At 44.9% G+C, this 21238-nt stretch overlaps 1 protein-coding gene across 10 annotated transcripts in view; it reads left to right on the top strand.

The window, feature by feature from the left end:
• The window catches only part of RBFOX1 (RNA binding fox-1 homolog 1), a 2034214-nt gene that overhangs the window by 185828 nt on the left and 1827148 nt on the right, over positions 1-21238 (top strand). For all 10 annotated transcript variants that reach the window (XM_038540446.1, XM_038540439.1, XM_038540440.1 and 7 more), the window contains exon 2: positions 2260-2298. In XM_038540446.1, the coding sequence (XP_038396374.1) occupies positions 2260-2298 (39 nt within the window). The remainder of the gene's footprint in view (positions 1-2259; positions 2299-21238) is intronic.

Genomic DNA, 21238 nt, shown 5'->3' with positions numbered 1-21238 from the left:
ACAGGAGACAGAGCCCAATGAGGAAGCACTCTGGGGAAAAGTCAAAAAGAGGAAAAGACGGTATTTTGCGAAGGTTGTGGAGAGTAACTGCAGAGGGCTCCTGCCAAGCTGAGAAGGTAGAAGGAGCTATGGTTGTCCAATAAGGCTGAGGAGGTGGATGGGGGTTCCAGGCACCGAGGAGCAAATGAGAGGGCAGGACGGAGCCTCACACACTCTTCTTGAGGGCCGTAGCCTCACTTGTATTTTGTGACCCGCTACTTCTCCGTCAGACCATGGTGCCGTTGGGGACCGTGTCTCCTTGTGCTCCTTACAGCATCTCCCATGTTGAGCACAGTCCTGGAGGTTGAATGGGAAGAAGCAAAGAGAACAGAGCTTTGTTTGTAAAACAGGGGTCAAGGAAAAGAAGGGTGAGCTTTGAATACATTTCTGGGACCAGGAAGGAGCTGGTTTGAAGGTAAGGGGAGGAGGGGGATTGGTAGAGGAAAGGCTGTAGACCCCGGGGAAAAGGTCTACACTCGTCTGCTCTGTGTACGTAGACCCCAGGCTCTACCTTACACTCTCCGTGTATACCTCCCTGGTAAACTTGAGGCCAAAGACCCACGTGAGTGGGGCAGCATGACGTTCCTGAAACTGATGTGAGAGGCACAGGCAGACAGGACAAGCCCTCCTATTTACTCCTTGCAAACAGGAGAGAAAAGCCACAGGCATGCCCAAGTGGATCACCCTTTGGGTAGGAGTAGGAGAAGCAGCTCATCCTTCAGGCATTCATCCAGCATCCACTCTACAGATTACCTATTTCTGAATTGTGGCTCTAGCTCAGTCATCCCCCTGAGCATTTTTCTATATGTAAATGGACTATGATGACTGGTTCTAGTACATGTTCATTGTCAATCACTTGGTCATAGGCTTGACCAATAATGATAACAAACGTGTTGATAACAGCTCTTAACACTTAGGCCTTTACTGAGTGCTGTCTGAACTGGGCAGGTGGTGTCTCATTTAATCCCCATGACCACCCTGTGAGGTAGGATGAGGAACCTGAAACTCAGCAAGGGGTGTTGGTGGGAGGTAAGGGTTGGATGTTTCTATATCTAGGTGGGGAGGTCAGCTGGGCCTGAGACCTCGGGAAGCAGAGCCGTATCTAATTCCTTTGCCCTTTTGGGTACTTTTTGGTTCAACTCCTCCATACAGCTCATTAGGCCCTGACCCTGCTTGAGACCAGACTGTGCCCAGGGGGTTATCCTTGGTTGGGTAGAGTCTGGGAAAGGCATTTTCTTGTTTATCTGTTTTGGATTCCAAGGTGCTGGTAGAGTCCACGGGTATATGATGAAAGGCTTGATTTGAGCTTGAGGCAGGGAAAAGGGGAGCTTGTAGTACCTTCTCTCCCCCTTGGGTGGCAAATCATCTCAACCTAGAGGGTGATAATCCTGGGCACAGGACAGGCTGACCCTGAAATTTGCATTTCAGAGTGTCTCTGCAACTTACCTTTTCCCTTCCAACTCTGCCAGGGCCCTTCCTGTGCTGGGAGCTGGCACAGCATTTACGAGGAAGAGAGGAGCATGTGCATAGATCAGTCCTCTCCACTGGGGCTACTTGGGGCTACTGAGCCGAGTAGGGAGTGGCATTTTTTTTGTACTGTGAAAAGATACTTCTGTGGCTTCCTAACTTAGAAAAACACTCAGATTTGTGTGTTGGCCTTCAGGGCCAGATGTGATCTGGTCCCTGCCTGCATTGCTGATGTGCAACTACTCCCAGCCGCTTCAGCCTTCCTGTTGGCTGGCTCTCATTCATTTGTGCCTGCCCCAGGGCCTTTGTACTTGCTGGCCGTGCATTGAAAATACCTGCCCCGGATATATCTGGCTTCTTCTTGCCATTCAGCTCTCCATACCTGCCACCTCAACTCCCAGTCTACAGTAGCACTCCTCATTCCCTACCCTATAGCCCATTTTATCATCTTTGGACTTACCACTGTCTGATAATTATTTTCACCTGTTAGTTATTTATTACCTTCCTCATTTGCTATATTCTCCATCTTCTCTCTCCCACTCCATGGCAGGAACTTGCCATGTTGTTTACTATTATAAATGCAGAGCTTGCAACAGTCCCTGGCATGCATTAGGCACTCAACGAACATTTTTGGATTGATAAATGTCTCTTCCCAAAGACTGTAGTTTTTTGGTCTAAGAGAAAAACATAGGAAGAGCAATCGTTGCAATGTGAAACTCAGTGTTCCTTGTCTTTGTATTTTTTTTAATGCAGGATTTACTGTCCCTGCCGTATGACCTGGTCGAGAGTCAGGTAAGTACCTATTTTGTTCTGACGTAGGAGTTTTGTTAAGTCTGTTTGAAAATGAAGGAGGTCAAGTCTCCTGTACTCTATGACTGTGCAAACCCAGCCCAGCCATGTAGGGGTGTGGCTAAGGAGTGGGGTGGGCATCGCCAGGGTGATAGTTTTCTTAAGCTCCTTTCCCAGCTGGAGGGGCCCCTGGGCATAAGTGGCACATATGTGCCATGGGGCACAGCTCTCCAGTCCTATGCCTGAGGCAGACATCTATCATCAACCACAGAGCCATTCAACCCTCACCCAGAGCAGTCTCTACAGATGGATCAGGGAAGCTAGTGACATGGAACGTACTTGGCACCATTGATGTATGAACTCTAGAAATCAGTTTTGCCAGGGTGTGGGTGGGCAAGTGATTAGACAGCTTCTTATTAGAAGTGATGACAGTGGTTGTGAGGGTGGAAGCCATGCCCTTGCCTCTGTCATCATTCAGCTTTGAAGGCAGAGGAAGGAAGCCACATCTTCTGGCATCACACATTTTTATTAGCATCGGAGCCACCGGAGCTTGGCCATGTAAGACTATAATTGAACCAAACAGATCTATACCTTGGGGCAATGCATTTTTTTCATTGATTCTGACTCCACATTATTATTGTTGCTTAATGAGGAGCTAATGTAACTTCTAATGAAGCCACATGGCCCTTGGATAGATGAAGTAAGGTTTTATTTCCCTCATGACACTGTATCCTCTCTTCAATTAAAACCCGGGAAGGAAAATTAATACAAATGTAAGAATTTTTTTCTTCCTAAGATGAGTATCAAGATAGCGGCTTTTTATTACCCATGTAAATTTCCTGTGTGATGGGATTGGAGAGATGTATGGCTGGCCCATGGGTGGCCTGGAGTTGGTGTAGGTGGTGAAGGAGGCTGCACCGATGGTCTCTCTCCTGTGAGTAGTGATTACAGCATGCTCTGTGATCCCCGTTTCCTTCTCCTGCTGGTATTACTGCCCATTGGAGACCCCTTCCCAGGCTCCTGCTGTTGGCTGCCAGTTTTGGGTAGAAGAATTTGAATAATTAAAAGTAATGTACTGAGGCAAAATACATATAATGTAAAAGTAACTGTTTTATCATGAACAATTTAGTGGCATTTAGTACATTCAAGGTGTTGTCAACTTCTCTCTCAGCATTTTCGGCACCCACAGGTAACCCCATTAGCAGCCACTCCCTGTCCCCACCCCCCCAGCCCCTGACGACCACTGATTTGCTTTCTCTCTCTCTGGATTTGCTTATTCTGGACATTTTACATGAATGGAATCCTACGGTATGTGGCCTTTAGTGATCGGTTTCTCTCACTAAGCATAATGTTTACAAGATTCATCCACATTGTAGCACGTGTCAGTACTTTATTCCTTTATTCAGAATGTGGCTGAGTAACGTTCTGTTGTATGGATATGCCATGTTCGTTTATCCACTCATCTGTTGTTGGGGTGTTTTGGCCATTGTGGTTAGTGTTGCTGGGAACATGCATGTACAAGTATATAAACACTTGCTTTTAATTATTTTGGGTAGATACGTAGGAATAGAATTGCAGGGTCATAGAGTAATTCTGTGTTGAACTTTTTGAAGAACCGCCAAACTGTCTCCCTCTTTTAACAGGAGGAAATTGAATCTCAGCAAGGTCACTCCAGTGTTGGCTGGGATTTGAAGCCTGGCAGACTGGCTCCAGGGCCCATGTTTTCAACCACCATGTCGTCCTGTACTTGGGGGTATTGTTCCTGGTTAGCACATTCTACTCTGTGCACGGTACTGGGCAGAAGAAGGGTGGAATGGATTGAAGAGAATAGGCAGGCTCCTCTCACCTTGAGGGACCAAATGTGCTATTTATTCCTCACTAACCAGTGGATTTCCTGTTCTCTGACCCTTTTTCCACTGGGCATCTTGACCCCTAAAGTTTGGAAAGTTGATGCAGTTGCTGAGTCAGTTGATTGGGTTGATTTGTTGATAGGTTTGTTGATAGTTATTCAATTTCTGATGTGTATGTATATACATGTGTATGTATATAAAAATCAGGACAAAGTCAACTTGACAAAATAATACCAATTCGTTGGACATTAGATGTGAGCTATCTGATAAACTCACATTAGCCTAAATCTCCATGGTACCTAGGTGGGCTAAGTCTCATCATCCCTCTTTCTACCATGGGGGCAGAAACCCAGAGAGATGAAGTACCTTGCCCATAGTCACACAGCTTGTAACTGGCAGAGCTGAGATTTGAGCCCCAGTCTGTGCATCTCTGCAACCTGGATCCTTCCTCATGTGTTTGCTGGTTTCTCCAGACTCCCCCAGGTATCAACATTTTCCACACTACTGCATTGACTTTTTTTTTTTTTTAAACTGCATTACAGTTTTGGCTTTCCCACACTCACATAGCCCCCAGAGCATCTTGGGGTGGTCCAAAGTTCTTAGCTGGTCATGAGAAAATGGGAATTCCTACTGGGGCAGTGGCATTTCATTCCTCTCTTCTGGGTGGTTTATTAGCCAGCATGAAGCAAAACAGAGTATCTGGTGTTTATGGGTCAAGGTGGTGGTCGCTGGTTTTTCTTTTTTCTTTTTGATGGACTCTGCATCCTTGCCTTCCCAATACTTCAGTGACTAGGGTGAGGTCTAAATCTGTTGCGTGGAGTTGTTCATCCTTCTTCCCCTCAGAGAGATGTTTCACAAAACTGGACAGGGAAGGTCCAGCTCCCTAGCTTCTCTGGCAGCCCAGGAAGCTAGAGACTGAGAGGGTGATAAAGGTGGCCTAGGTACGTAGGTCCCATCCACAGGGATCTGTGGTTCCCTAGGCACCAAGCAGTTAAATGTTTTGCCTGGAAAGTAACTTCCTGGAGCCTCACTTCCTTCCCCGGGTCCCCCTCTCCTGAGGGTGATAAAGCATGACGAGGAGCTGGGGCATATTTACACCTGCTCCGTGCACAGGCTTCAATGGCAGTAATTCTCTGACCTTTTAAAATGGATAAATCTCCTTGGCAGTGGCGTATTGCTAAAGCTTAGCTCAGAATGGGGGCTGAGGCACTGAGAGACGTGGCCAGACCAAGGAGAAGATTGATTAGTCCTGAGGGGATCTGTTCTAGAAATCTGCCACGCCCATGGTGGTTTGAGTAGAAAAGTATGTTTTTGGCTAGAGTGTGAGTCCTTACGTCACCTCCCAGATGGATGAAAGCAGGCAGGCTGTTTTTCTGATTGCAGTGGATTTATTCCTTTGATCACCTGCCTTCGTCTGTCTCCTCTGTGAGCTCTGATGGATGCTCTGTTCTCATGTCTCCGCTATTGGCCGTCACAGGGAACTTGGGGCAGGAATCTTATTATCATTGGCTGTTTAACTCCCTTCCAGCATCACCATGGAGCATAGTAATTGCATGGTAGGCTGTTTCCTTCCTCCTCCCTCCTGAGCTCCCAACCAAGAGGTATGGAGAACCTGGAGAAGAAGTGTCTGGCCTTTCTCAGACCCCTACTGTGTGCAGGTGTACCCCCACAAGAAACCCATTGTGCATGGAGAGCCTAATGCTCAGAGAAGCAAATAACCTTTCCAGGTAACCCAGCTCACTGAGGCCAGGACAGGGATTAAAATCTAGGCCTAACTGACTGCGGAGTATTTTCTTTTTACTGCTGTCTCCACAACAAGGAGTGTCCGTGTGAACGCTCAGGTGAGTCCCTTCCCAACACATAGGCTCCTTACTTCTCATGATGGTGCCTGTGCTCCCTTTCTGGACTGGGTCTCACCCCCTTCCATCAGCTGTTTGTAAATTCACAGCACCCTCCCTGTTAGAGAGGCTGGGACTGGCTTCCCAGGGATCATTTCCTAACAGAAGGAATGCTCTTTTCTGCTCAGCAAGTGTCACTTCATAATTACCAGTGTAATTAGAGCAGGATTTACCATCTGAGCCTCTGTGGAAGCTGCAAGGCTGCCTGTATAGGTAGCTCTGGCTTAGAGGGGTGTTTGGCTACCTAAGGAAGCCATGGTGTCCTCAGGGCTCCAGAAGACCCACAGGGGGTTACCTTTCAGACTACTCAGGTAGATCTAGAAGCTTCTCATTGTTCCAAGAATAACACCCAAACAGACTGACAGGAGCTGGGTCCCAGGCACCTTTCTGACCTGGCCTCTGTCAGCCCCCTGCTCCTGGAGGCTCTCAGATCCAATGCCACCTTCTTCTAGGAGCCTCTGATGACTGGCCAAGGTATCAGTGTCTTTTCTGTCCCAAACATGCTCTTTTCCATTATTCTATCCTTACCTTCTTTATGGCACTTAACACCATCTGAAATAACTTCTTAGTTCTCATGTTTATTTTCTTGACTTCCTCTTACTAGAATATAAGTTCCTCAAGAACCACATCTTGCTCATTGTTCTTCACACGTTCTGTTGAATGAAAATCTGAGACCTTAGCTGATACCTTGTTAACTCCTGTTATACTCAATCATATCCCATTGTTGATCACCATGCTTCTGTTTTTAATTACTTTGTCTACTTATCCTTTTTGCCTCTGTGCATGGAGGAAGCCTATAAAATTCCTAATAAACATCTCATCTTTGTATTCTCTTGGATCTCCAGTTTCTGGTATGGAGTAGATTCTCAGTGCACATCGCATGGATGGATGGGTCAGTGGGTAGGTGATGGATTTGGGATGGTGTATAGGTTGAGGGGTAAGTGGATGGATAGAACAAAAGAATGGATGAATGAAGGGATGGGATGGATGGATGGATAAATGGGTAGGTCTGGATGAATTTTCCTGAGATATCCCTTGGGCATTTGTAATAGTATGTTCTCTAACAGACCTTATTAATTTTGTATTTCAGGAGCCTTGTGTACTTTATTTGGATGGGTTGGTTAGGGTCTCCTAGAACTACTGTAGTTCTGTTTTTCTTGGGACTGGTCAAAGTTTGTGCTTTATGTACTTTGAGCTCCTGTCATTTGACTCACAAAGACTATTTATTGACTAGAATTGGTTATGGATCAACACTTTTATGAATATAAATGACCATGTTGTGCTTTGGTTAATGCTTTCTGCCTTGCGTTTTTCTGAAATAAGTGTTGCTTTCTCTCTTTCTGTGCTTCCCCATGGGCCTGGATACATCCTTTCATTGTTACTTTTTTTAAAAATTTCTTTTTGTTGCAGGTATCTCTCGGAAGTAGACTATGGATGGATCTTGTTTGTTCACCCAGCCTGAGAGTGTTGTTAGCCTTTTAAAAGTAGGATTCAGTATATTTGTCATAATACATATGTTTGATCAACTGTCATTTTAAAAATTCCTTAAAAAGAACTTTTTTTTCCTGCCTCATTTATTTTCTCTCTTCTTGGCTCTGCAGATTCTGTTTGATTTGCTTTTATCCTACCTGCTGTTTTGGAAGGTAGGCATCCTGTTATTAATTCTACATGTGGTTGCCCTTCACTTCATTGAAAAGGGTGCTGTAACCCTTGTTTCTCTAATAGTGAAAGTCAAGAATGAAATGGCATCTTTGAACTCCATCCATGCAAGGGGAGGAAATTGGGCTCACCTGCACTTCGAATTTCCCTGCACCTTTTTCCATCTTCACAGCCTTTGGCACCATAATGGAGACCTTCAGAGCCTCTTACTATCCATAAGTTATAATTTTGACATCCCATTACTATAATTTTGACATACCCATTACTATGATGTAATGGGTAGTGCTTGTGTGTGTGGGGGTTAATATATAACAGGCACAGTGATAAGCATCAAATACAGAATTTCTCACCTAATCTTGAAAACCCAACAAGGAACTATCCTTTGCCTTCACTTTTAGATGCTGAAAGTGAATCTTTAGGGTTTTGTAACTTGCCTGAGGTCACACATTTGAGTAGGTGGCAGAGCCATTAGTTCTTGGAACTGACTCTAGCTCTTAACTACGGCTGTTTTGTTCACTGTCAGAAGTGACTGCTGCCAGCTGTAGGTGGCTTTGGAAATGTATTTACACCCAGCAGCTCATCAGGGCTCTTACCTGCTCTGTTTCCACCCACAGTGCTCCCTTCTTGAATTAGATTTATGTTATTGACCGCAGACTCCTAGACCAGCACCACCCACATTTCAGTGTGCCAAGAGAACCCCTGGGGGTGCTTGTTAAAATGCAGAATCTGACTCAGGAATCTGGAGTGAGGCCTGAGATCCTGCATTCCTTATAAGCTTATTCCTTATAAGCTCCAGGGCAATGAATGATGCTGCTGCCAGTCGGAATGCCTTTCTATGGTAGCAAGATTCTGGATTACTCCAGAACCTAGTCATTCTGTCTGCTTAATTGGCCTTGTTTTTATTAGTGCTCTAGCTCATTACTCTTTAATGCAGTGGTTAAGCAAATGGACCCTGAAGATGACTGCCTTGATTCAAATCCCAGTCCTGCTACTGTCTCACTGGGATAACAGTACCTATCTCACTGGATTATTTAAGCAAAGTAAGATAAGTGAAGTGTTAATCTGGCACATGCTGAGGGCAAGATTCATACTTGGTATTGCTATTGGCTCCACTGAGGATTTGCTACCTCTCACCCTGCTCTTCCAGCTCTTTTCTCAGATGTTGGGATTTCTGCAGGCCTAGCCCTTAATCTCCAGGTTGTTCTTGTTTCCTCTACATAAATCTCTTTCTCGAGATGGCTGGAGTCTCCCCTCTTCCATGCAGCCCTCCTAGTTAACCCTTCTTTGTTTAATCCCCCCGGCCAGTCTTATAAGAATTTCTGCCTCTCCACCTAGTTACCTAGAGTACATATTGAACTTTAGTAACTGACATTTTTATGTATGTTGATTTTTAAAAAATACACTTTGATTGGCTATTTGGAGTTGGGAGCAAGACCCCTGGGGAGAATTTGAGTAAAAAGAATGGTGCACTGGGTGTTATACTTTATATGTTGGCAAATCGAACGCAATAAAAAAAATACAAAAAAAAATGGAGAGATGACAGCACACACATACTCAAAAATCCTGCTATTGAGCTACTATTTTTCCCAAGAGGGTTGTATGAGCTTAGATTCAAAAAAGAATTAAGATAATAGAGCTTTTGAAGCCATTGGGTGGGAAGAGCAATAGAAGAGAGAAGACACAAAGCAACTGTCATCTGGAGGAAACCTTTGGAGAAAGATCAGAGATTTTTGAAGGAAATTGTCAGGAAGTTCTGTACCATGATACAGAATATTTTCCTCTATCCCATCAACCTGCAAACTGTTCAGCAAAATGTCCATTTCCTGTTAGTGTTTTGGTGTTAACTGTTTTGGGGGATGGTGATGAAGTGCCAGGTATGATCTCAAGGTGGGTATGGCAGGGGTCAGGTTGATGTGTTGGCAGCTCATCTACACCGAGGTGGGACTCAGATGTTAGTATTCTGAAAACTTCCCAGTTGATATCAATATATAGCCAAGGTTGGGGACCACTGACTTCCAGGTGTGTGCCTTACATTCATTGTGTACATCATGTGGGTACTTGATACCTACTTTTCATCTGCAGGCTGTAGAGACAAGTTTCACTAAAAAAGTTCTGTATACTTTTACATTGGTGGATTTGATGTTGATGATGATGGTGGGTACTGGTAAAGGAGATAGTGATTTTGATTATGATCTTCTCAAGACCAAGTGAAAACTCAAAGAATTAAAGATGGAAATGCTCAACCTCCCCTCCCGGGGACAGGCTGTCTTCCCTACCAGGTGGCCCAGACTGTCATTTCCAATTTGGGAAACGGTCTTACTTTGCATAAGTGATTGAAGTAATTGCAGTGGCTGTTTCTCTTAATCTACAAGATGCTGAGTAGGGATGGGACAGCTAATGGGGTTAGTTCTGGTTTTCTCTAGATTGTTTTTGATGCACAGTCACCATCTCTTTGCTCACCCCAATTGCAAGCTCTGTTTTAGGGAGCCATGGCACATGTTATCCAAACTCTTACCTCTTCTGATGGGCTTGTGTGTCAGAATGGATTCCTTATGGCTCCTCTTTTGGATGCCTCACAGTTTCTGATTGCAGAAAGGGTTCCCTAGAGACCAAACCTGTACAACGATGTTGTGTCACTGAAGGGCATTTCTGGCTCAGATACTCTTGTCTTTCCCCAGCCATTTAGCATGACTTTTTTTTTTTTTTTGTCAGCTCAGGAAGACAGGATGTAATGGAGGGCTCCCCTCACTGAACCCCAAATGTGCTTCTCCTTGCTTTTCAATGCACATCATGGTGGTCAGCTTAGCTTACCCACTTTTAAGTGGCTTTTTTTTTTTTTTTTTTTTTGCTTTAACTCAGCAGGGAGAGAACAAGGAATGCATAACCCAAAGAAGTGAAACTCTGCATTTCCCACCTGCCTTGGAGGAGCAGGTGACAGAAGAGGCAGCCAAACATTCCGATTCCACAGCCAAATGTTACCCTCTCTCTGGGGGCTCAGCTTGCGGAGCAAATTTCAGAGCCTTGGCATTTTTTCATCCCAATTTAGGTTAGACTAGCAAAGGGAGCTTGATTTCTAAAAGTGGGTATTCACATAGTCCAGTCCAAGCAGGGAGAGGGAAGGTTTAGCATTTATGGGGTTCTGTGTTCCTGGTGGCCGAGTTCCTGGTGTGCCTTCCAGTAATGGGTAATAAGTGTGCAGTTACTTAATTTGGAGTCAGAGCGGCAGCATTATCGATTACCTGGGACATCTGAAGCTCTAGACAGCGAAAAACCCTCGCGTGAAGAAGTAATGTCTGTAGCAGATCACCGAGCATGTAAAGTTTAACAAACGTATAAAACATTGGTGAAGTAATTCTCATTGGTCTTATGACCACAGCATTAGAGGCGCTGGTCAACTCTGAGATGCCAGCCCCAGATTCAGATGTGCAGAAGGAAGGATGGATGGAGTTCATCTGCTTCTCTCCATGTCGACGCTCTGTTCTCTATCCTGCACTGTGCCTTGGGAGGCTCCCTTGTCTACTGGCTTCCAGTTGGATTTGGGTGATAGGGAATCACAGAAGGTTCTAGGAAAAAGGAGGAAAGGCAAGGCATTTATATAGACCCTGCTTCCTCCTGTGTGCTATTGCATTCATAAACCAGCATCTCGTGCAACCCTCTCTCTATTCGGCTTCAGAGATGGTGGCAGAACCTGGAGTCCCACTGTTAATAGTCCCAGGGCACTGTATTATCTTTTGTGGTTCTCCTACCGCCTACCACACATTTATAAATAGTCCCCTTATTAAATTCCTCTCAAATTACCCTAAATGGAGTGTGACATCTGTTCCTTCCTGGGACCCTGGCTCATACAATGGATAAAACATTTTACCACATAAGAACGGAGTCACATTTTAAGTGCCACCTTTTCAGAGAGACCTCCCTGACCCATTACTCTCTAGTACAGCATATGTTTGGTTTTCTTTATGATACCTGTGAAATCTTGGTGCCATCATGTGATTCACTTCTTGGTGTATTTGTCGCTTAGAATCTCCTCTCCTAAAACAAGGACTGTCAGCACAGTGGACTTAGGTGACTTGCCCAAGGCCACACAGCTAGGAGAGCCTAGAGAGGCAATTCGAACCCAGGTCTCTGATTCCAAAGTACCCCCTCCCAGAGCTGTGACCAGAGTCTGAGCTTCAGGTGACATACTTTTCCTGTTACCTATATTTATGGTGGACAGAGATAACTTAGGTTTCCTAAAACATTCCTTGAACCCAAAGCTCCTTCCTCTTTTGCACCAGGCATTTTGCCCAGTATAGAGGCAGAGAGTGGTCCTCAACATCCTAGGTCCTCTCTTCCTTTTTCCCCTCTCTCCATCCTCCACCTCAGCCACCAGGAAGGCAGACTCTTGACCCTTGTCCATAGGCCTTTCTCCAGTCAGAGATGGTTACCTCAGGCCTGCTGGGCCCTGGAGCCACTCAGATGCTCGGGTGGCAGGGTTCTCCTCAGAGATGGGTGCTATCTCACATTCACAGAGTGGCTTGTGATCTGGGTTTTCTTTCAGTGGGAGATACACAAAAGAAATCCCTGCTGAGCTCTGTGGAATCACTAATGATGTGTGTTGAAGTGTTTGACCACAGGTTGAAGCTGATGGGGGATTTTCTCCTAATCTCTCTCAAAGGTCTCAAGGAAGATGAGATAAAAGCACACACATACCTGTTATACATCCATAAGCACTTCACCCATCTATACCTCGTGTGTAGATATAGAACAATTTCTACAGTTTTCTTTCTCCAAAGTACAGACAAGTATGAAAAAAACAAAATTCCATGATCCTATAACCTAGATAACCCCTGCTAACATTAAAAATGCACCTAATTAGGGCAGCCAATAAATGACTCAATGGTTTAGTACTGCCTTCAGCCCAGGACATGATCCTGGAGACCCAGGATTGAGTCCCACATTTGGCTCCCTGCATGGAGCCTGCTACTCCCCCTGCCTGTGTCTCTGCCCCTCTCTCTCTCTGTCTCTCATGAATAAATTAATAAAATCTTTTTTAAAAATGCACCTAATTAGCCAATTCAAATGGGACAGGAAGGTACAAAATGCCTCATTCCCCCATCCCTCAGCCCAGTGTGTCCTACTTCCCAATGGCTTTGTACATTCCTTCTGGAAAAATCTATGGCTATGCTAAGCTGTGACTGTATATGCAGCCTTAAACATTGATACCAAAGTGGTCACACATAACACATTCTTTGGTGACTTGACTGTTCTCTTTTATCTTGGAGCTCTGTCCATAGTAACACAAACATACTTTTATTCCTTTTTTCACGATAGCTGCATGATATGTCATCATATGGATGTACCGTGATTTGTTTGATCTTGACAGCTTGTTTCCACTGATTTGCTCTTAGAAGCAATATTTCAGTGAACATCATTGTACATATATCTTGTCATGTTTTTCAAGTAAATTTATGTAGAATATATCCCTGAAGGTAGAACAGCTTGGTTAAAGGTCTGAGCATTTAAAATTTCAATAGATCTTGCAAAATTACCCTTCGTGAATGGTTGTAGCCACATACATGATCACATCGTTGAATCCATGGTACCACAAGTCTATTCTAAAAATATTTAAAAATTCTCCATACTGGAAGTGGGGGAGTTCATTTATTCTTCTTTACATTCACACTGGTGCACACAACCTCTGTGGCAGGACTTTTCGTGTTGAGTTGATTTTTCTTTCCTGGTGGCCCCATGAAACTGGCACCATCTAAGGCAGGATCAGGGTCTTAAATTCAGCATCCTTACCCAACACAGTAACTACCTTATAGTTGACATCCATACATGTTTGCTTGAATCTTTTCACTGTTATATCTCATAGAACAACTTCCATGGAAATACATTCTTAACTCTCAAGGATATGAACCACCCATTTGTGTATCTGTCTTTTTGGTCATGGCTGTTTGCTATGTCCTGGGAAAGGAAGATACTGTACACTCACTTGGACTACAATTTCTCAGTCAGCCTCTGTGTTGCTTTGCTCAAGCTGTTGTAACAAATTATTCACAGATTGGGCGGCTTAAACAACAGAAATGCTTTTTCTTAAAATTTTAGAGGCTGGAAGTCTTGAGATCAAGACTTCTGAGACCTCTGAGCCTCTCTTTTGAAGGCCCTCTCCTTGGCTTGTAGATGAATGTCTTCACCTTGTGTCCTCATATGGTCTTTCTTCTGTCAGTGTCCTAATTTCCACTCTAATGAGGACACAAGTCAAATAGGATTAGGGCCCACCTCAATGACTTCAATTAATATTAATCACCTCCGCAAAAACCCATCTCATGGTTACAGTTACATTCTGAGGTACTAGGGGCTAGGATTACAGTGTATGAATTTTTGAGGGGCACAACTCAACCCATAACAGCTTTCCTCTTAGGTCCTGATGACAGGGACCTCTGTCCCAGTAAGGGTCCTAAACTAGCAACTTTCACTTTGGTGAGTCACATGATATACCCATGGGACATCACTTGTCATCATCACAATGATTTTTCCAATCTCTTTCAAAGATCCAGAATGTAGAAGATGCTTGGTCCAGGTGAGCCCTGAAGTGTCTGGGGCAGGAAAGCTTGGGCCTGATTTCTCAGGCTGTGGACACAGATGACTTTCTTATGCTTAGCATTCCTATGTGCTGAGTCTTACACTCCATTCTGTACTTGGAAGCAAGGAATTTGCTTCTAGGCCGAGGAGATGATGGGCAGATGTGTGTTTGGTTGTTTCTCCTGTCTCTTGGAGCTCAGCCAGGGCTGGCTGGTGAGGTGTGACTTGTCATGGGCAAAGCCCATGGAGGAAAGGGAGCCAGGGCTGCTGACAAAACTCAGCATGTGAGCCAGGAAGGAAGACAAAGCAGGCACTTGATTCAAATCTAATTTTCCATGCTAACACTGATGGATTGTAAGCAGTGCTTGAAGTGCTGTGTGTACCCAGATTCTGAGACCACACCCAGGTTCATAAAGAATGCCTTGATGGATTTAGGATGCCAGCCAAGGGCACAGGGTAGAGTTTGGGGGCATATGTGCCATTTGTGCTTCTAAATGTGCCACTGTTGTGCACAAAGCAGATCGTCCTGGCTCGTACTACCCTTCCAGGAGCCTCTGTAAATGACTTTTTCTGTAGCTTTGGGCTTAATTTGCTTCCTGAGTAAGGGATATTCTCAAGGTCTTGAGGGTAAATAAATAGGTGATAATCATTGGTTTTTGGAAGCTCTAAGTAGCTTGTAGAGTGGAAGGCCATTTTATGATCCCTTACTTTTGAAATTCCTCTGAGAGGTGACTATAAAGAGGATATACCTTCCATCATCTATCACAGTCAACAAAACTGGTCACATAAGTTTCACAGTGTTCTAACCCCAGAAAGAGCCTTCATGACTGGGGCTCAGTGTTGAGGAGTTCTTAAAATATTTTACAAAGCATGACTGGGCAAAGTGATGAAAATGCGCTCATCATCAGAATTGAAGGTCCTTTATGAGTTGAAGTTCTGTAATGGGATATAGTCCCCCCTTTTTTTCTGAGTCCTTCTGGAAGCACCGATAGCAGGGTGGCAAGTATGATGTATGTGCCCACGGTGTTCTTGGCAGACATCATTAGTCCATTAGGATGTACTTGGTTTCTGCTAGTCTGTGATCAACACTCTTTCCCAGATTAGGCTCCAGATGCCCCTAGAGGAAGCCTTGCTTGACTAGTCCCACAAGGCATGCCTGCCCTGCCCGCCTCACCTCCCATTTATAACACAGGGGAGTTGCTTTAGATTTCCAAGGCTCCTTCTGATCTAATTGTCTCCAGTTTCTACATCCTTCAGATCTCATCTTGGAGACTGACAGCTTCTTGTCTATATGGTTGTCCTGGCTGTCAGGCTCCATGTTTTGTAGTGTCAAATACAGTGAACGTCGCTACTTCTGGATATGTCAATTTGTCTTTCATAATGCTCCAGACAGGATCAGAGCTGAAGTTTGCCTTCTGATCTGCTGATAAAGCAAAGGCCTGTTGTGTGAATACAAAAAGGGATGAGCATATCAGTTATCTACCACTGAGTAACAAATTACCTCAAACATAGCAACTTAAGATAACAAATATTTACTATCTCATAGTGCTCATGGTTTCTGTGGGTCAGGAGTTTCATAGTGGCTTAGATGATAGTAGCTTAGCTGATGCCTCAAGATCTCTCATGGGCTGTAGTTACGATGTCAGCTGGAACTGTAGTCCTTTTGGGGCTTGGCTGGGGAGGACCCCTTTCTAGACTCACACATGAGGCTGATTGGGCTTAGAGCCTCAGGTCTTCATTGGCTGCTGACTGGAGACACTAGTTCTTTGACACATGGGCCTCTCCAGAAGGCAGCTTATCAGCTTTCCTTAGAGCAAATAAGTAAGAGAGGACACCAAGACAGTAGGTGCAGACTTTTTGTAACTTAATCTTGGAAGTAACATCTCATTTCTTCTGCTATCTTCCTTTCATTAGAAGCATATGAGTAAGTTTAGCCCACACGTGAGGGGATTATACAAGGGTGTGAACACCATGAGGTGGGAATCACTGGGAATCTTGGAGGTTTCCTACCGTAATTAGATTGTAAAATGAAGTGCTTAGTAGTAATGATATTACAGAGATTAAGCACATATCAAATGCCCAGTACTATAATCAGAGACTTACATGGATTTTAAGATTGATTCTTCTTTCTAACTCAAGGAGGGAGGTGCCACTGTCTCCGTTTCATGGAAAAAGAAATTGAGGCTTACAGAAGCTAAGTACCTTGCCCAGACTATCTGACTCTGGAACCCAGGTTTTTGACAAGGAGGCTCCATTGCCTTTGAACTACTTTAAGGGGTTTTCTCAGACACCATCAGGAGCTTCAGAAGTGCTTGTGAATGTGTGCCCTGATGGGAACACAAGAATGAAGAAGGGGTTGAGGACTGACCTAGAATTTGTGTTCATGCGGCCTTCTCTGTCACTTAACACTGTAACCTTAAGGATGTCATTTCCTCTTGGACCTCATTTTGTCTCTCTGGAAAGTAAAGATGATTATGGTTCCTATGTTCTAAGATTATTGTGAAAATTGAAAGAGGCAGCACAGACCCATTCCCAGCTTCTGGTAGGAATTCCATATGAGCTACTTTGCCTTCTCCCTGTTTCCCAATTATTTATTCTAATTCTGACAATTCTTTTTTTCTCCCCTGAAGCACTTCCTCTAAGAACTGCTTTATTCCTGTCATTCTTTAAAGTAATAACACTTAAAACCCTATAAAAATGCTGTGCGACGCAGACTGCTTTCCCCCTGGGAAGTCCCTGTGATGGAGACTTGACTATAGGGCTGTCGAAGTGATTGAGGCTAGCTTCAGGTTCCATCCAGGGTCCTCATACTTCCTGAAACTACCCATGATGGAGAGAGGAACAGGGACTGTATGAAGCTGCTCATTTTCCATCTGACCTCCAACCTGGACGTCTTGTCTTCTGAGCGAGGGGAGAGGAGCCAAGGGGACCAGCAAGAGCCTGTATTCCTAGCAGATCAGTATTCAGCTGCATCACTGTTTAGAGTGAACAGTTTTAAGTATGGACTCCCTGGCATGGGCAGACGGGGAAGCTGGAGGAAAGGAGGTTTGGGCAGATGGCGGCAGGTGCTTGGAATGCCCAACTGCCAGTTATCTGTCAGGTCTTCTTGATTTGGAGGAAACTATGCTCTGCTCAAGGGAAGTGCCTGGAGTGTCTTTGTCTTCCCTGGTCAGTCTGTCAGCTTGTTCTCTCTTTCCGTCTGTCTATCTCTCATTCTTTTCCCCTCTGTCTCTCCTTCCACACCCGTGTGTGTGTGCGCGCACACACATGCACGTGAACGTGAGTGCCCTTCTGGTTTTACTTGCATTGGTCCCAGGATATAGAGAAGACATTGACTAGGACTAAATGCCCTTCTCATTTCTAAGCATGGAGCAAGCATTGGTAAGAGGGGTTTTTTTTTTTTTTCTTTTAACTTAAAGTTTTCTTTAATGGGTTCTGGGGATTTCAGAATAAAATCCCAAACTCCTTTATTTGGCTTGATAGACCCTGCAATGTCAGAACCCCTTTTATCATTTCAGCCTCATCTCATACCTCATTCTCTTTATCCAGACACTCTTGCCTCAATGGAGATTCAGTTCTCCAAAGTGCCTCCAGGCCTTTGTATAAGTTTGTTCTTCTCAGAATGCTTTCCCCTAACTTCTCTTTTCCCTTTGGTGTTAGAATTCCTACTCGTCATTTGGGGCTTAGCTTAGGGGTCCCTTCCTCAGAAGACTTCCAGGAATTTTCTACCAGGTCAGGCTCTACATTACGTGCTACCAAAGCTTTCTGCGTTCCTCCTCTCCACCCCGGAGCCCATTGATGCTACGACTAATTATGTGTATAGTGTCCCAACTGCTCCACTGGATGGAAGGCTCACTGAGAGTGGGGATAAGGACCATCTTGTTCTCTACTATTTCTTGGGTTTGTAGCACAGGGCTTGAGAAGAAGATGCTTCTTCTTAGATGGAAAGAGGGAGCCAAAGCTCTTACAGTCTCTGGCAGCATGGATTGGCTCTGGACCACTCTGGATTACTGGATGGAATCTAAGGATGAGGTGGGCTTGGGCGCTTTTCTCTCTCCTAGAGACTCAGGTCTGGAGGGGCTGGGCCCCATTCTTGTCCTGGGAAACTTAGAGACTGTCCTGAAGGAATGGAGGCATTAAAGCCAACATCACTGTTCCTGGGATTATCTTGTGTGCTTGAGACAATGGCATATGGAGTCTAAGGAGCAAGATTGGGATGATAGTTATGCCTCCCAAGATGCCAGAGCTCATGTCTACCTTGCAGGCAAGGTAAGCTTTATCACATCTCTCATTGTCCTCGGTGTGCAATGTCTTTGATACACATATCTCTTTGAAATGATGACTGTGGTAATGGCGGTGATGATGGTGGTGATAGTGGAGGGTGGTGATAATGGTGACATTGATAATGGATGATGGTGGTGTGATAGAGTAGGTAAAACTCTAGTGCTGATCAACATGTCTATACTCTGCCAAGCGGTTCAAACATGTTATCTCATTTGGGCCTTGCAAGGATGTTTTCTGGTAGTATACATGTCTGGTATTGAGATTTTCATAAACAAGGATGCCGTAATACAGAGCGGTCACTTAACTTGCTTAAAGTCACACTGCTAGGAAGTGGGAGATCTGGGCCTGACTTCTAGCTCTGCAGGCAGAAGAGGGGGAAGTTTGGGGCATTTCTACATTAGGGAAGTCCACTTCTATCCTTTTCCTTGTCTGTGTTCAACTCTGTGCTTTAGGTGAATGGTCAGGGACTGTGGGGTAAGTAAGTTGAAGGTTGTTAGCTTTCTTGGGAAGAAGATAGGAGACCAGGAATTGAGCATAAACATCCTTCATGCCCAGGGCTTGCCCCTGAGGGCTGGGATCTACGACAGTGGCTTATATTCTAAGCCACGTAAGTTAAAAGCACAGTTCTGAAACTAAGCAGACTTGAGTTCAAATCCAGCTTGTAGCTCTAACTGGCTGTGTAATCTTGGGCAAGATGATATCCTTGTCTTTTGACTCAATTTCCTTGTCTGTAAAATGGTGGCAGGGGTGCCTACTCAGAGAGCTGTCATGACATGTAGTAAGTCTGTTAAATATTAGTTGGTGATTGTCTCACGAGGTCAGAGCCACCCAGAGGAGGGGAACCAACATTCCTTGACCTCTGTTATGTGCCAGGTTCCTGACACAGTGACTGCACTTAGCTCTCAGATTAATCCTGTAAGATCAGTGATTTCCCTGTGAAGTAGATTGCTCTCTGAGAGGTCAGGTACCTTTCTCAAGGTCATGCAGCTAATTAAGTACCAGAGCTGGGAGGTGGAACTCAGTCTGAGCTTCCAAGCAGTCTTCTTCCTTCTATCAGATCTGTGTGTTCTAGGGAGCTGCCAACCTTCTTGGCACTGCAGGTGCTGAGTCTTAGGACATTTCATAGCCCAGAGCATCTGGAAGGTGGTCAGACTCAGGCCTGAGCCATTGTTTCCAACTGTTGTCAATCTTAGTGCTGCCAGCAGGCTTGACCTCGGCCACCATCTCTAGGATCAAAAGTCCATGAGCTGCAGCCACTGGCCTGGTGTGAACTCATCCCCAGCTTCTCCATGTGGCAGAGCTGGATAGGTCTAAGGAGATGGATTCCTACCACCTGTCCATGATCACCTAGTATTGTGTGAAGGAGAGAGGCAAAGGGACTCTCTCTATTGTCTCACTCACTTTGGTAGAAATAGCAGCTCCTGATTGCATTCTAAGCCAGAAACCACAACCCCATGAGGTGGGTGGTATCTCCTTCTCTTTTCACAGGACAGAAAATGGAGCTTAAGTGCTTTCTTCAAGGTCACCTAGCTAGCTAGCAATGGCAACACTAGGACTTGAACCCAGGTTGCTCTGACTCATAGCCAGAATGCCCCTCTTTGTGTGCGGCATTGAGAAGAGCCCCGGACACCCAGCATTGCTATTCTGAGCTCTCTTCCCGGTGGAATTGCTTTGGGATGCTGAGAGCTGCTGAGGACGGACTCTCCAGCATGCTGAGGTGCTGAGCTGAGGGCTGAGGGAGGTGAGTGTGGCCAGGCCCTGCCCTGGCTCCTCCAGGCACTGTGGCCTGTGAGCTCAGAGCATCTGCTGCTCTTCAGGCATCCTGAAACTTCAGGGAGGTCTGGCCAGCCAGATTCCAGTCACTGTGGGGAGAGCAGAGTTCATGAGGCTGCTGCGCCCCCTGCAGGCCATATTCTGGTGGTGCATCCATCTCTGCACTGCGAGTTTTGCTTTTTAATAAACTTTTTTTTTAAAATTGAAGTATAATATACATATAGAAAAGCAGACAGTATCAAGAGCACAGCTGGATGAGCTATCACAGGATGAATATATCTGGGACATCAGTACTCCAGATCCACCCCTGCCCCAGCACTGACTTCTAATGCCATAGGTTAATTTTGCCCATTTTGAACTTCATATAGACAGAATCACACAGTGTGCATTTTTATATCCTCTTTTGCCCTCAAGAAATGCATACATAGATTTATCAAATGATGCGTACTAGAATGTTTATAGCAGCACTGCTCATAGTAGCCCCAGATCTTTGGCAGAGAGTGGATAAAATCATTGTAGTATATTTATACAATGGAACTCTTACAGCGATGGAAATAGATTAACAACTGCTATGTATAACTACTCTAATGGATCCAAATTCTGCTTGGCATCTACATGCCTTTCAGACATGTCCCAGGAGCTGTCCTGGCAGCCCTGAGTTAGACCTTGAGAGGAGCGCCCAGGATGTTCTCAAACTGCCATTGTGGGCTCAGCCAAAGTCAGTATGGGAGCTGGTCCCTGAGGACTGCTCTTGCACAATAAGCATCCTATAGCTCATTATTTCTCAAGCCTAGTTCAAATTAGAATTACTCATGGAGTTTTACAAAACAAGAAAACCAAATGAAAAGTGATGTCCATGTCCTATCATCACAGATTCTGAGATAATTGGTCTGGGTAGGCTCCCAACATTTT

The sequence above is a fragment of the Canis lupus genome, chromosome 6 (assembly GCF_011100685.1).
Source record: "Canis lupus familiaris isolate Mischka breed German Shepherd chromosome 6, alternate assembly UU_Cfam_GSD_1.0, whole genome shotgun sequence".
Taxonomy (NCBI): Eukaryota; Metazoa; Chordata; class Mammalia; order Carnivora; family Canidae; genus Canis; species Canis lupus.
Note: the sequence above shows the minus strand (reverse complement) of the source record. Positions and strands in the feature narration are given on the sequence as shown.